This window comes from Thrips palmi, unplaced genomic scaffold, assembly GCF_012932325.1.
Source record: "Thrips palmi isolate BJ-2018 unplaced genomic scaffold, TpBJ-2018v1 HiC_scaffold_15, whole genome shotgun sequence".
NCBI classification, from domain to species: Eukaryota; Metazoa; Arthropoda; class Insecta; order Thysanoptera; family Thripidae; genus Thrips; species Thrips palmi.
Window position 1 is genome coordinate 1,499,001 of NW_023144624.1, and position 13,916 is coordinate 1,512,916.

At 56.9% G+C, this 13,916-nt stretch overlaps 3 protein-coding genes and 1 long non-coding RNA gene across 7 annotated transcripts; 2 read left to right on the forward strand and 2 right to left on the reverse strand.

The window, feature by feature from the left end:
- The first annotated feature begins 417 nt into the window (after positions 1-417).
- On the forward strand, positions 418-3,576 carry LOC117641762 (inositol polyphosphate 1-phosphatase). 4 transcript variants are annotated; one of them, XM_034379359.1, is made up of 7 exons: positions 418-1,095; positions 1,264-1,507; positions 1,586-1,708; positions 1,809-1,959; positions 2,027-2,213; positions 2,298-2,385; positions 2,460-3,576. In XM_034379359.1, exons 2-7 carry the CDS (start codon positions 1,274-1,276, stop codon positions 2,838-2,840), a joined length of 1,164 nt encoding a protein of 387 aa, XP_034235250.1. In that variant the 5' UTR covers positions 418-1,095; positions 1,264-1,273; the 3' UTR covers positions 2,841-3,576. The 4 variants fall into 4 exon arrangements, with proteins under 4 accessions (XP_034235250.1, XP_034235251.1, XP_034235248.1 ...); XM_034379360.1 differs by having other exon boundaries at positions 418-994; XM_034379357.1 differs by having other exon boundaries at positions 419-981.
- A 781-nt stretch (positions 3,577-4,357) lies between these two features.
- On the reverse strand, positions 4,358-5,019 carry LOC117641038 (sericin-1-like). The gene is made up of 3 exons (XM_034378134.1): positions 4,980-5,019; positions 4,739-4,870; positions 4,358-4,650 (listed from the first exon to the last, which is right to left on the reverse strand). The coding sequence occupies exons 2-3, from the start codon at positions 4,827-4,829 to the stop codon at positions 4,358-4,360; spliced, it is 384 nt and encodes a 127-aa protein (XP_034234025.1). The 5' UTR covers positions 4,830-4,870; positions 4,980-5,019.
- Positions 5,020-5,764: 745 nt separating this feature from the next.
- LOC117641201 (glycine-rich cell wall structural protein 1-like) lies at positions 5,765-7,115 on the reverse strand. Its single transcript, XM_034378348.1, has 3 exons — positions 7,034-7,115; positions 6,099-6,905; positions 5,765-6,008 (listed from the first exon to the last, which is right to left on the reverse strand). Exons 2-3 carry the CDS (start codon positions 6,898-6,900, stop codon positions 5,962-5,964), a joined length of 849 nt encoding a protein of 282 aa, XP_034234239.1. The 5' UTR covers positions 6,901-6,905; positions 7,034-7,115; the 3' UTR covers positions 5,765-5,961.
- Positions 7,116-9,438: 2,323 nt separating this feature from the next.
- LOC117641452 lies at positions 9,439-10,298 on the forward strand. Its single transcript, XR_004587484.1, has 3 exons — positions 9,439-9,584; positions 9,688-9,845; positions 10,040-10,298. It is a non-coding gene; the product is annotated as an uncharacterized LOC117641452 (long non-coding RNA).
- Positions 10,299-13,916: the final 3,618 nt, after the last annotated feature.

The window sequence follows — 13,916 nt, forward strand, 5'->3', positions numbered from 1 at the left end:
AGGTAGTTGGATAACTTTGTCAGATTGCAGCAAAAAGTTTTTGGGGAAAGTAGTATATATTATTACTGGCATGGCATATGGCGTGTCTATGAACATTTTCGGTGTTGCAAAGATTCCATATTTTGCTAGTGTGAGTTGTGTGAGACTATTTTCTTATCCCTGCTGCTTTCCTGAAATCCAACATCATGGTTGTGATAAACGAATTAAAAACATTGATAAAACTCATGGTCCGTTTTCATTTCCACCCTCGCTCGTCTTGCCTGCACTCGAACGATCAACTTGATGGGAAGGCCCACCACACTACAAGTGCGTGCGTGTCAAGAGCAGGTGCACGTCACGCGTAAAGGTCGCCGCGTCGCGCCGCGTCGCCGCCTTTTGCGTCTTTAAAAGCGGCGCGCGACGCGCCGTGCACTTGTTCGCGTCGTCTGCTACCTGTTTGTGGATTTTGTTTGTGATCTGGGTTCCTTCGTTCATATGTTCCTTTTCATTTACAGCACATCCCCTTGTAGCGGGCATGTTCGGGGGAGCGGGATGATATTCGTTACCTGACGAGTTTACGGAAACCAATTAAAGAAAGACGAAAAGTGTCAAATGGAACTGACGGAACTGAAGGAAGAAGAAGCTTATTCGCACGACGGGTTCGCGGGTGCTGTCCTGTCGCCGTTCAATCCCTAAATACGCTCCTCTTTATTCGTTTCCCCGAGGTGCTGTGGCTTTGCTTCCGTCTGAGGAGCAGTCATCACAAGGACCGCTCGCGCACCGTGCCTTTCACACCGACACCGACTTGGACTCATCCCTCCAACTACCCCACCCCCGACTTCCCTCTTCCCTCCCCTCCCCTCGAAGCAGACGAATGCGAAGACCCAAAAGTGCATTCTGCTGCAGGCTGCAGTGTTGTGTGGCTTTCTGTGCTGGCTGCTGGCGCTACACTGCAGCTTTTCCTCGATACTTTTCTAGAAACGCGGAGACTGTCGCTTTGAGGTGAGGAGGGAACGTGAGTGCAAACCAGGAAGCCTGTATTTATCTTCTTGTCACTTGTCACAGTTGTTGTCATTACACCTAAGCTCCAAAACATTGTGCACCTGTGGAGAAAAGGTACCTAGTGCTGTTCTCTTATTGAGAATTCTGAGAGTAAATCACTTTTACATTATTATTGAGTGAGTTGACTCTTCTATTTTGAGAAAAATGTTAGGGTTAGAATCCTATGCACACTGCTGACATAGTAATGTTTTCATTTCCTCCTGTGCTGTGTTTTACTTTCAGGTTGTAAACCATGGAAGAAGAGCAAGAGGATGGACAACGAGGTGCAGATCTATTGAGCTTAATGCTCACTCTTTCCGAGCGCGCTGGAAACATTGCTCGTCGGATAAGAAAAGATGACCATCTCATAGAGCTCCTCACGCAACAGAAGGGTAGTGATGAGGCCAATCCTCGCTTTGTTCAAGATTTCAAAACATTGGCAGATGTTCTAATTCAAGAAACTGTGCGCCATTATATTGGAGAAAAGGTCAATAATTTGTTAAAAGTATTATAACCTCAAAGAGAAAAATGGTCAAGCAATAATTTTCTCAATTTTTTTTTTCAGTTTCCTGAGCTTGCTCCGCACATAAAAGGCGAAGAAAGTGCTAAATTCAGTAACACTCAGGGCGAAAGTGTCACTGTTGAAGTGAAGGAGACTCAAGCCGAAACTGCAGAAATGCTGTGCAAGGTAAATGATCTTTTCTTTAGCATATAGAATATTTTCTAATAAATCAAACTTAACTCTCGCAGTTTTCACTGTCACTTTTGTATGTGTTGTTTGTGTCCAGGTTCTGGATGGTGATGTGTCGGCGTCTGAAAAACTTGCAGAGGAAGTTCATAAAATTGTCCACATTGATGATGTAAATGTTGGAACAGCTCCCATTCCATCCCATTTGCCCTTGCCTGTTCAAAATATCGGAATTTGGATTGATCCTATTGGTAAAGACACTTGAATAAATGGTCAATATTTTACAAAGTCCTTATTCTAATGACACCTTCCCTACAGATTCTACAGCAGAGTACATTGCAGGCGATGGGCCAGATGGATCAGATGGACCTTCCTCTGACCCAGAATTAATGGTGAAAAGTGGCCTCCATTGTGTTACCGTGCTAATTGGTGCTTACGACCGTAGTTCGGGTATTCCACTCATGGGAGTAATAAACCAACCATTTTATATGAAGGAGAACAATCAGTAAGGTCTTCAGATTTGATTTGATTATTTCTTCATCAATTATATTTCCATTATCTTATTTTTGTATTTCATGGCCTTCTCTAGGTATGTGGGAAGAGCTTGTTGGGGTGTAAAGTGGGGCAACACTCGTGCATTTTCTTCTCCCATTTGTGACTGTGCCTCTCGATCGAAGGTATACTTATTTTTCAAAGGTTGATTTGATTCCTTGTTTTGAAACCTTTTCAAGACATTTATATTTTGTTCCAGATCATTGCAATCAGTGGCAGTGAAAGCGCGGATGCAAAGGCCAGTTTGGAAGAGGCAGGGTATGAACTCTGCCAAGCAGCAGGTGCTGGATACAAGTTGTTGTGTGTTATTTTGGGAATAGCACAGGCATACATTCTAACTCGTGACTCAACTTTTAAGTGGGACACATGTGCTCCTCATGCTATTCTTAGAGCACAGGGTGGGGATATATTAGTTCGCAAAGGTCTTGGAAGTACTAATGAATGTGTAAAATATACCTCTCCTGATTTTGATGAAGGAGTCCCTGACCTGATGGCTCAGTACTGTAATAGAGGAGGTATTGTTGCATATCGTAGTGTAAATACCTTACATAGCATAACAAGTGCTCTTTCACCTAGTTGAGCTAGGGCCACTTTTTTTTGCCATTGCATTCTTTGACATGGCCATACTTGTCTTAAATGAAATGTTACCATATTTTATGTTAATATGTTAATTTGTTACATCAGTGATAACTTTTGCCCATGGAATGAGGATATAGGAATTTCCTATTTATTTTATTTAGAGAGTTCTAATTGCTCTGAATGTTGAGTTGTTCTAAAGTACTTTAAACCTGGTAGTCTCACTTTAGAATTATAGTCTTTCATTAGAATTTTAAAGAACTATCAAATCATGTGTACAGCAAATGTTTTAATTTTAGACAAATGAAATAATCTTGTTGCTGAATCTCTGTTACTATTTGTTTTTTAAATGTTCAACATTCCACTCACATTGCCTCTATATTTGTTTTATTTTTAAATCATGATGGGTATTTTGTGACTTGTTATCTTTCATTCTTCATAAAAGTCTTTTAACTTGTCTTTACAAAAGAGCCGTCCGTTGGTCTCTGATCTTTAGGAGTGGTGGGCGTTTTTCTTCTCTGATGGGGCCCTGAGAAATCCCATTCTTGCTAGGTGCCTTCCCAGGAAAGAGATTTAAATTTCTACTTTAAAATGAACCCTTTTAAGTTGGGACAAGAGATTATAATTTACTGCTCAACAACGATCACTGAAGAAAGTCTCAAAGGGAACAATGAATTATAAGGTGACTCCTAACTCTATTGTTACTCTAAATGTGCATTAAACTGAAATTTCCGAACCAGTCTTCCCTTTGTCTCTCTCTTTCACCACCCCCTAGACTATACAATCTACACTACCAAAAATTTTATTTTCATTGAATCACATTAAAATTTCTTTGAGAATGGTAAGGTGGGAACCACTGGGAGCTAAAGGCATGGCAGAGAAGTCGGTAGTGGTAAGGAGGGGGCCATGCGGGCAGGCGGGCAGGGAGTGGAGCCCCTGTCTCGTTTTGCAGTGCAGGCGGGCATGTGTCGGGCCCTTAATGGTAATGGTAATGAGAGACCGTGGGTAGGCAAGCCCGGTGAACGCCGACGTGCGGCGCGAAGCCAGTCTCCGCTCAGCAGGCGCTCTTCCTCGCCCCTCACTGGACAGGACAGGCCGGCTCAGCTAGCGATTGGCGGGTATGTCGGGTCGGGACTCGGGATCGGCGGAAAACACGACACAAAAATGATTTGCAGGCTGCGTTTGTATTGGAGCCCAAGTAAAAGTACATCATACAAGGAGATCAAGTTGACGTCGGCGGCGAGGTCGGCGAGGTCCTCTCCGCGGGCCGCGGGGTGGCGGCCTCGGTGGTGGTGGTAGCTCGCTGAGACTGTCGATACTTTCACGCTGCCGAGTCGGCAGGGTAGAGTCGACTACGCGTCGCCTGGAGGCAGAACGAGCAAGGAAGATTCAGTTGTGGCCAATGGAAAGCAGAGCCCTGCTAATGCTGAGTGTCATCTGCAAGGGACGAAAGTGGAACTGCGCTGACGTCGAGAGGAGGGCGCGAATCTGAAGGCAACGGACGAGAGCGAGGCGACTTACCTACGATGACGAGGAGCTGCTGGAGGACGAGCCAGAGGCGGAGCCAGAGCCAGACGAGCCAGCGCCGGGGGCGCCGGGGATGCTGGGCACGCCGGGGATGGTGGGGACGTTGGGGACGTTCGGGACGGAGGGGATGAAGTTGCTGCCGGGGAAGTTGGGGAGGCCGTTGCCGCCGCTGCTGCCGCTGCTGCCACTGCTGCTGCCGGACGCGCCGGACGAGCCGCCGGAGGAGCCGCCGGGGAAGCCGGGGATCTCGGGGATGTCGGGGAAGTTGGACCCGCCGGGGATCTTGTCTGCACAGTCGGGGGCGGGGGTGGCCGTTATTCGCAGCCGACAGTGCCACTATTCACACTACACTGGGGATCGGCCCGTTGTACTCACCTTTGCACTTCGAGGGGTTGGTGATGCACTCAGAGTAATCCTGGGCGATGGCAGCTGCCAGCAAGCAGGCGACGACGACGAGGACCTTCATGTTGACGAGGAGGGGGAGTCGAGAGGGCTGCCGGCTCGAACCTGGAGGACAGAACGCGGCCGGTGAGTCTCCGAGTCCAGCAGCGCGTTCTCCTTGTGGGAGAGCAGCACTGGGCCTCGGGGGCTCCACCGGGCTGCGAACACTACTCACTAGGAAGCGCTGGTTGGAGCGAGTGTGCCGAACTAGGAGCCACCGGTCCTTTTTATTCCAACGGCCCTGTTGGAGCTAGTGTGTGTGCGTGTGTGTGTGTGTGTGCATGTAAGTTTGGGGCCCTGCGACGCCACGGCCGAAACTAGCCCCACCAGTAATTATGATAAGCCGCGAAGGGCCCCTCCGCCACGCCACGCCGTGCCATCCAGGTCGTTTCGGCTGGGCTAGGCGGGCTAGGCCACTCCGTGACCGTGGGCCCTTCCGAGGCGGGGCCCCTGTCACCGAAACCCGTTTCGTTTGTGTGTGTATGCGTGTGTGTGTGTGTGTGTGTTTGTGTGTGTGCGTCGTCCGCAGCAAAGCTAGCAAAGCCAGCCAGCAAATCGAAGGGCCAGGGCCAGGGCCCCGAACCAGGCGGGGCGGGCCGAGGCCAATGACCAGCGTCATCTCGCGGACCCGACCCACCAGTGGCGACGCTAGTGTGGAATAATCTACTCTGGAAAATAACGCAAAAAGAAAGACGCTACAGCTAGATGGAGCGCCGATGTACGTATGCGCTAAGCTTGGCTGGCACCATGCGCGAGCGCCGCTCAACCAGAGCGCCCTGATAGCTCCAAATCTATTTCAAGACAACCCGAGGAGCCTCATGGAGATTTCCTTTCCAGCCTGCTTCCTTGGGGCCGTGTTTAGTGAAGGCAGTTCCTTGTCGCTCGCCTTTCGTTGGAGGAAGCGGCAAGGAGGAAGGGGCGGTAACCACCAGGTGGTTGCGAGGTGGTTTACGAGCTAGGTACGGAATAAGTAGTTTATTCATTCGGAACAATGTACACAGTATCTACGGGCAACCTTTCATGCGAGTCGTGTGTTTCGGACGGGACGTGGGACAGTCCATTGATTCCCTCGGATTGGCGCCTTGTTCAGACCACGATGGTTCAGACCACGATGGTTCAGATCACGATGGCTCAGACCAAGCCGTGCTGCGCGGCCTCTAGTATGGGGGAGGCTTGGGCTTGAACGAAGAGAAGATCTCGATACCTGCAAAACGGCAACCGTATCAAGAATGGCAGTGGGGAGCAGTCTTGGATGTAAAACGAGCGGCACCGCGGCACCCAGCTCTCGACTTACACTTCTTGTGGCTGCACGACTCCTTGCACAGCTTGTAGGCCTTGATGTAGGCGTCGAAGTACTCAGAGGGTTTGATGGTCGGGGCCCCGATGGGGATGTTGACGGGGTACCCACCGCTACCAGACCCAGATCCCGAGCCGGAGCCAGATCCAGATCCAGAGCCAGATCCAGAGCCGGATCCAGACCCAGACCCACTGCCGGAACCACCGTCGATGCCGCCGGAGCCGCCGCCGATGCCGGAACCACCGCCGATGCCAGAGCCTCCGGAACCACCGCCAATGCCGGAACCACCGCCGATGCCAGAGCCTCCGGAACCACCGCCAATGCCGGAACCGCCGCCGATGCCAGAGCCTCCGGAACCACCGCCAATGCCGGAACCGCCGCCGATGCCAGAGCCTCCGGAACCACCGCCAATGCCGGAACCGCCACCGATGCCAGAGCCTCCGGAACCGCCGCCGATACCAGAGCCTCCGGAACCACCGCCGATGCTACCGCCACCGCCGCCGCCGATGATGCCCCCGCTGATGCTTCCGCCAATGCCGCCGAAGCCAGGGATGCGATGGCTGAAGCTGTGTCCATGGCCGCCGCCGCTACCGCCACCGATGCTTCCACCGCCGATACCGCCAGAACCGGAGCCGGAGCCAGAGCCGGAGCCAGAGCCGCCGCCTGAGCCCGAGCCGGAACCCGAGCCGGAACCGGAACCTGAGCCGGGGGCGGGCTCTGGCTCGTAGCCGTCGTCGCGCTGGGGCTTAAGAGCGGCCACCAGCACCAGGAGGGACGCGGCCACGACGAGGACCTTCATGTCGGCTGCAACGAGAACCAACCGGGCAAACTGCGGCTCTGTCTCTCTCGCACCCAGGGGGCGTCCCGTATGCGGGAGCGAGAGAGCCAGAGCGCAGACGACACTTTTCGGCATCCAGGCGCTGGTTGCCTACCTGTTACCAGGGTGACGAATGGTCTGGAACAAGAGGAACCTGGGGGAGCAGGGCGGAGCAGGGCGACTGTCGACTCTCGAAAGTGTCGCCGCGGCTTTTAAAGCCACCTCGCGACAAAATTCGAGGCACCACGCGCATGTCCAACATGACGTGGCGATAATTTTTTTGGGGCTGATAATGTGTATGAGCCGTGTATGTTTTTTTTTTGTCTTTTCTTTGCTTTGTCTTGCCAAAAGTGGCCGCTTCGGGCGAGCAGGCGGGGCGCGACGCGGGCCTCCTTCACGTCCTTCACCGGCCGAGTCCGATACTGTCCCGGTGAAACTGTCGTTGCAACCGTCGCGCAGGCCAGGCTACGCCAGGCTGGGGCGTCCGACAGCCCCAGTGGAGGAGGTCAGGGGTCAGTGCGTGGTGTGGGGGGTAAAGACGCACCAGCACCAGCCTCCAGCCAGCCTCCAGCAGGCCACCCCGCGCCCCTTGCCCACCCTCCTGGAACACTTCTCGGTGACCGAACGAGCGAACAGTGCCGGAGCTCCCTTCACGCAAGCAGCTGAGTCTAGGAAGTGAACCTGGCGCTAGCGCGGACCAGAGACCGCTTTGTCAAGAAGCCGGCCTCGAAACTCGAGCTGCCCTGGAAATGGAAAAGTATCCCCCACGGTTTTCTTACTCTTTTCAACGCGACTTACACGCTGCGAAATCTGTCACTACACGTGCAGCGCAGTGTGGTGGCATCTCCGAAACGGCCCGGCGGATGCGGAACTCCCGAGGCTGGACTCTCAACGTTCGCGCCCCGCGGCGGCGTGCGAGTGCGCGGCGCGCGCAGGCCCGGCGGCCCGTTGCAGGCGGTACAGGGGAGGGGTATTTTTGAGCGCAATAAACGGGTATTTTATGGTCGAACAGCCCGGGCAGGTTATTGGAAGCGGCAGATATGTCGGCTGCAGTCCGAAGCGGGGCGCGGGGCGCGGGGCGGAGGGAATGACCCCCCGACTGCCTTCCCGCCAGGCCGCCTGGCCGCCAGCCCGCCAGCGCAGCGCGCCGCAGCGGGACAGGCTGGAAAATTTGTGGACGAATAAACTCGCCGACTGGAAGGTTTTGCCGGTTCGCCCGTAATTTGGCTGAGTGCATGTGTGTCCACTGCCACTGGCGTAGAACTCGGCACCGAAACGGCGGTCGTGAGTCAAAGTTTAGAATATGGTGGATTTGCTTTTATTTATTTATTTTCTTTCAGTTTGCTCGGCGGAGTTGTTGCCGGCAGTGTACCTGAAGATCAAGGTCCCCACGTTGTCCCTCGCCGCTCCTGGGCTAGGCCCTGGGCTAGGCCGCCAAGCCGCTACGCCGCTAGGCCCTTGGCCATCTCCTCCAGACCGGACTTGGGACACGGGTAACGGGCGCGGCCGAGGGGAGGGGAGGGGAGGTACCGGCTGGCACCTTGACAGTATCGGCCGGCGACGCGGGGCGGGGCCCGGCCGCGGGGCCAAGCCGCGGGGCCAAGCGAGGCTCGCGACGCTCCTTGACAGCGGCAGGCCGATTCCGGATCGCAGCGCTTCGTCGCTCTGTCTCCCTCGCACTCACAGGGCGACGGCGCGACGGAAAGCACTGTTCGGACCTCGGTTCGGACCCAGCCCGCAGGACGGCCGCAATCAGGTCCGGAAATGCGCGAGCGGCTTTAGCGTGCGGCCTGCCCGCCGCCCCCACCACCACCCGCGCCTCCGGCTGACAGACACAGACAGCGCGACAGGCAGCCCGCCTTTCTTACACAGTAAGCAGTTCCGAGTTAGCCGAGTCGGCCCGGACTACGCCGCGCGTAGCGCGTAGGCCCGCACCTTGGCCCCGCCTTGGCCCCGCCTTGGCCCGCGCCCACGCGGCGGGGCGGGGCGGGGCGGGGCGGGGCGGGGCGGGGCGGCCGGGCGCTGTGTTTGTGCGAAGCTCGCGCAACCACTTAGTCCGCACGGCACTGCCAGCCTCTGCCAGCCTCTGCCTGCAGCGCGTCCTCCCATCCAGCACTCCAGCCTCCAGCACTCCAGGCGTGGGTCCTTGCCGGAGCATTACCGGAGATTCTCCGCGGAGCGTTTCACAGTAATTTCTGTAATCCTTGCTGAAGCTGGGTCGGAGCTGAAGCCTTCCCGCCGCAGTCGCGGCGCGGCGGGAGACTTCCCCCAAGTTGGGCGCGCTTCCTGGAATGAATTTTAAAGCGCGTGTTTAGTTTATTTTGTTTTTGCACTCGTAGCGTCGCTGCAGCCTCGGCCAAGGCCTCGGCAGCCTCGGTGCGACATGTCCTTCGTGGTGCTGCTGCTCGTGGTGCACGCCATGTCCGTGGAGTCGGTTCCCGCGCCCCAGACCCCCCCGCCCCCGAGGGCCCCGCCGCCGGCGTCGCCCACACAACCCCCGGCGGGGCCAGCAGGCACGGACGCCAGGGTCGCCGCCAACAGCCGCAGCCCCCCGGGAGAGGGCGGGGAGGGGGAGGGCGCGCTAACGCCGGACTTGAGCGGCCTCGGCAACTGGGGCCCACTGGTCAGCGAAGAGTTCCGCAAATGCCTGGAGAAGCCCGCCGAGTGTAAGTCTGCGTCCGGTCCGGGTCACTCACACTCGTCCGAGTCCGTGACCGATTTGTGGCACGTACCAACGAGACCAAAACGCCTTTTGTGGTGTGCTTCCAGGCGGCATCATCATCGAGTGACCGACCACGGCATCGTCGCCTCGATCGTCGCCCACTCAGCCCGAAGCACGTCACTACGAACACGGCACCACGTCAGCGCTTTCTAAAATACACCGTGTCTTGTTTCTGTTACTGACATCCGACTGAGAGAGAAATAACGTAAAATACCTGTCTAAAAATTATATTTTATTTTTATAAAATTATTCGTGTTGAAATCATGAACTAGAAGCCCTCTGAACCGCTATCGCTCCTTTCCAGTGGTGCTATGCAGCCGTTTTCCCTGGTTTTTAGTCCTCAAAGCTCTTGGCGTGTTCCACGGATTTAAATGCGACTCTCTCTCTCTCCCGGTGCAGCAGCGACCGGGGCGTGAATCGCAGCGCCGACTCAACGGGGCGTGGCGTGGCGCTGCAGAGCCGCGGCTGCGAGTTGCACCCTTTGGCTCCAAAGCGCACCTGCCGGAGGACGTCAACGCCGTCGGGGGTCGCCGAGCTGGCGAAGGACGAAGTGGACGAAGTGGACGAAGGACCCCGCGCCGAGGACAGGCAACGTGCTCTGTCTCCCTCTTACTTCAGTCCCGTAAAGGTGCGAGAGAGACGGCTGCTGCAGTCGAGCGTCTCCGATGGCTCTTTTCTCCGCCCTGCCTCTCTCGCAACCCTTCGGGACGCTCCATGAGTGCGACCATGAGACTAGGGGTAATGGACTCGCAACGGAGCTGGCCGGAATCTCTGCTTTGCTAATTGTAGTTCACTATTTCTCCGACTAAATATGCGAGTTTTGAGATGGCTCGGGCATTTTTGGAAAGAAGACATCTTAGAGTATGCCCTTAATTCAAAAAAGTTTCAATTTTCCCACCAGGGCTCGAACAGGAACAGCTTAACCGTTGCGCTTCGACATATATCAAGGTGCACCACTTGTCCCATCACTTTTGCGGCATCGGGAAGCTTCTAGCGCAAGTTGAAGATGCGTCCCCCCTGCGTCGCCCCTGGCACCATGGCCGTCGCCCTGCGCATTTGAGTAGCGCAACGGTTAAGACGTTCCTGTTCGAGCCCTGGTGGGAAAATTGAAACTTTTTTGAATTTAGGGCATACTCTAAGATGTCTTCTTTCCAAAAATGCCCGAGCCATCTCAAAAATCGCATATTTAGTCGATGAAATAGTGAACTACAATTAGCAAGGCAGAGATTCCGGCCAGCTCCGTTGCGAGTCCACTACCCCTAGTCTCATGGTGCGACAGAGACAGAGCAATGGAAGGACTTTTCGGAATGAGGCCGCTGGGTGGTGCGGGGCCTGGGCCTGGGCCGTCGCGACGGGACGCCGCCGCTGCAGCGGTGCGGCCCTGTCGGCCCTGCCTGGCTGAGGTGGCGGCAGCGAGCGGCAGCTCATTGGCGGTGCGCGGGAATGAGATTGAAAATGGAAACACGGACGGTTGGGGCTTTCAGATGAAAGATGCAAGCGGATTCAGGCGGACCAAGAGAATTAAAAACACCCCCTCCGCCCCCGCCACGCCCCCGCAATGCGAGATACTGGAGGGACGCGGGCAGTGCCGCGCACTGCGCACTCCAGAGACAGAGACAGACTCCCAAACTAACTGACAAAGAAAACACGACGGCATCCATCACCTTTTCAGTGCAGGCATGAAAAATTCATCCGGCGGCTGATGGCGTCCGTCGTCGCCGCGCCCTTCCCCCTTCCGACGTCCGGCGGCGCTGGGCGCTGCTGCGACGCCAGCGGCTCTCTGTCCCGTCTCTCTCGCACCCCCTGCGGGGCGTGCGGCGCGCGCCTCGAGTGCGAGCGAGACGGAGCGAGTCTCAGCCTTCGGGAGGCTTCGGACCAACTTGGCTCGCGTCGCTTTGACGCCTTGGCTAGTGCGACTGGGGCGACGCGACGCGACGCGGTGCGGCGTGGTTCCGGCCAAGGCTGCCCAGGATGCCCTGCCCGCCCAAGGCCAACAACGGGGATAACAAGAAAGGCGAGGAGGAACGGCGACGCGGCCAGCCTTTGCGAGGGCGAGCGCCAACATAAACAAAAGTCAAGAACAAAAATAAACTAAGCCCGCTGGCTACGAATATAATCAATTTATCGCATTGGTACGTGCTAAAGTACTCGAAAACTTTTTGTCGGGCCGACGTCGGTGGGGAGAGACAGGAAGTGGCCAACAAGTGGCTCACGAGCGGTGAGGGTCGCGGTGCGGAGACGAGACGGGCGCTGTCGCGAGCACTGCTAGTGAAGACGGGTGGTTGTGTTTGTGCTTCGGGAATCGGAAATTCAGATGATCCTCCTCTGCCTTGGCGGGGCAGGCAGGGCAGGCAGGCAGCCGTGTGATTCGGAGGGCTGGTTTGGTCTCTCTCACACCCTCAGGAGAGGCCATGAGAGTGAGAGAGACCGCGCGACGACAGCACTGTCTGGAATCAGCCTGCATGGCCCAACGAGTTGTTCGTCCTTCCTCGCGGTCTTCGAGGTCTTGGACTCGCGAGGCTGCCCATCACCGTGATGGATGCACTGTGATAAGGGCCACTTCCGGTGTCGCGGCCACGGCCCAGCCACGGCCCAGCCACGGCCCCGGCTCATTTGCAAAGGCGCGAAAAAACACTGCGAAACGTCGCGACTTTTTGTCCAAATTCGACGAACGCGCGGGGGAAGGCGCGACCTTGCGCGCTGTGTGACGGCGACGATCATCCCCAGCGACATCAAGTACGAGTTCGACGCGACATCCCTCACCGGTTTTTACGGCCTCGCAGTGGGAAGGCCAGACGCGACAGCGCAGCGAGACGGCGAGGCAGCGAAGATGGATTTACTCCATCACCTGTCAACTTTTCGTAATCAAATTCGCGCTCCAAAGTGAACATTTATGATACAGTTCCGGAGACGTCGCCTCAGGGGGTCGTGATGGACCTGCATTTGAGTAACAGTGCTTCGTGCCTACATGTCGCGCCTATACGGGAGGCCTCATGGGGTGCGCAAGAGCTGCGAGGGCACTGTTCGGAATCGGGCTGCACCCCCAGGTACGGTGGCCAGTGGGCGTAGTGGCCAGTGCCACGGCGGCGAGGGGCGAGGGCCGGCGAGGGCTGCCGTCTGCGCCGCGCAACGCCAATGTCTCCCCCAGGACGACGCCGACGACGCCGACGACGTCGACGGATAAGACGACGACACCCACGACACCCACGACACGACGGACGCGCCTCGGCTGTCTCACTCCCCCGCGTGCGCGCACGCCGTCTCAGTCCACATTGCAGTGGCGTAGCGCGGCGCGGCGCGGTGTGCTTTGCCAAATGGCCGGCGAGGGCAGTCCACTTCCTGCGTGCCGCTAGTCCCTCTTTTTTGCGTTTTTGTTTTTGATTTTTTTTTTCGCCAAAGATAGGGCACGCGCCGCACGTGGCGCCCTGCAATGCCCTGCACACGCACAGCCCTTATCTGACAATGACACCGCCTTGTGCCTCTCGGTGCGAACGCCCTGGCGGCCCTAGCGGCCCTAGCGCCTAGCCTTCCCCCCCCCCCCCCCCAGCACCCCAACCCCAAAGCCAGGACGCCAGGACGCCACGACCTCCGTTCGCGACTGCCTGCGCCTGCCTGCGTGCGAGCTGGTAATTGTGCGCGTATGTCTGTAATTCCTTTGCTTCGTCACCACACACACACACACACACACACACACACACACACACACACACACACACACACACACACACACATACCCGCGCGCACACACACGCTGCTACAGACACTGCTTGTCACCAGTGGTTCGTCATCAGGCCGCCCCTATTTTTACCGCGCGCCGTGCATTACAAGAGCCTCGTTGGCGCGGCGCTTCTTTCGCGGAGTCGAGGCGAGCAACCCCCTCCCCTCTCCGGGCCGGGTTATGTCAGAGCGGAGCACACCGGGGGTCCGGGGGCCCCCGCTTTCTGTGCTTTGCCGTCGTTGCCTACGCCTGGCGCGGGGCGGGGCGAGGCGCGGGGCGGGGGCCGCCGCCGCCTGTGAGGCGATGCTGGGCCTGCCCGCATCGCAAGCCTGTCGCGCGGCGTTGCCTATCTCGCCGTCCGCGGGCGCTCGGCGGGCTGCGCCTTCCACGGCGGGGCGGACAGCGGGCAGGCCGATGGGGCGCGGATTAAGAAGGCGCAGGGAGCGGTGCGGGCGGCGGGCGGCGGGCCAGGCCGGCATTGCTTACGTGACTTGGCGGTAAAGGGGACGCGACGCGGCTGAGATCTGCGCTCGGAAGCACGGGGCTGACCCCTGCCAA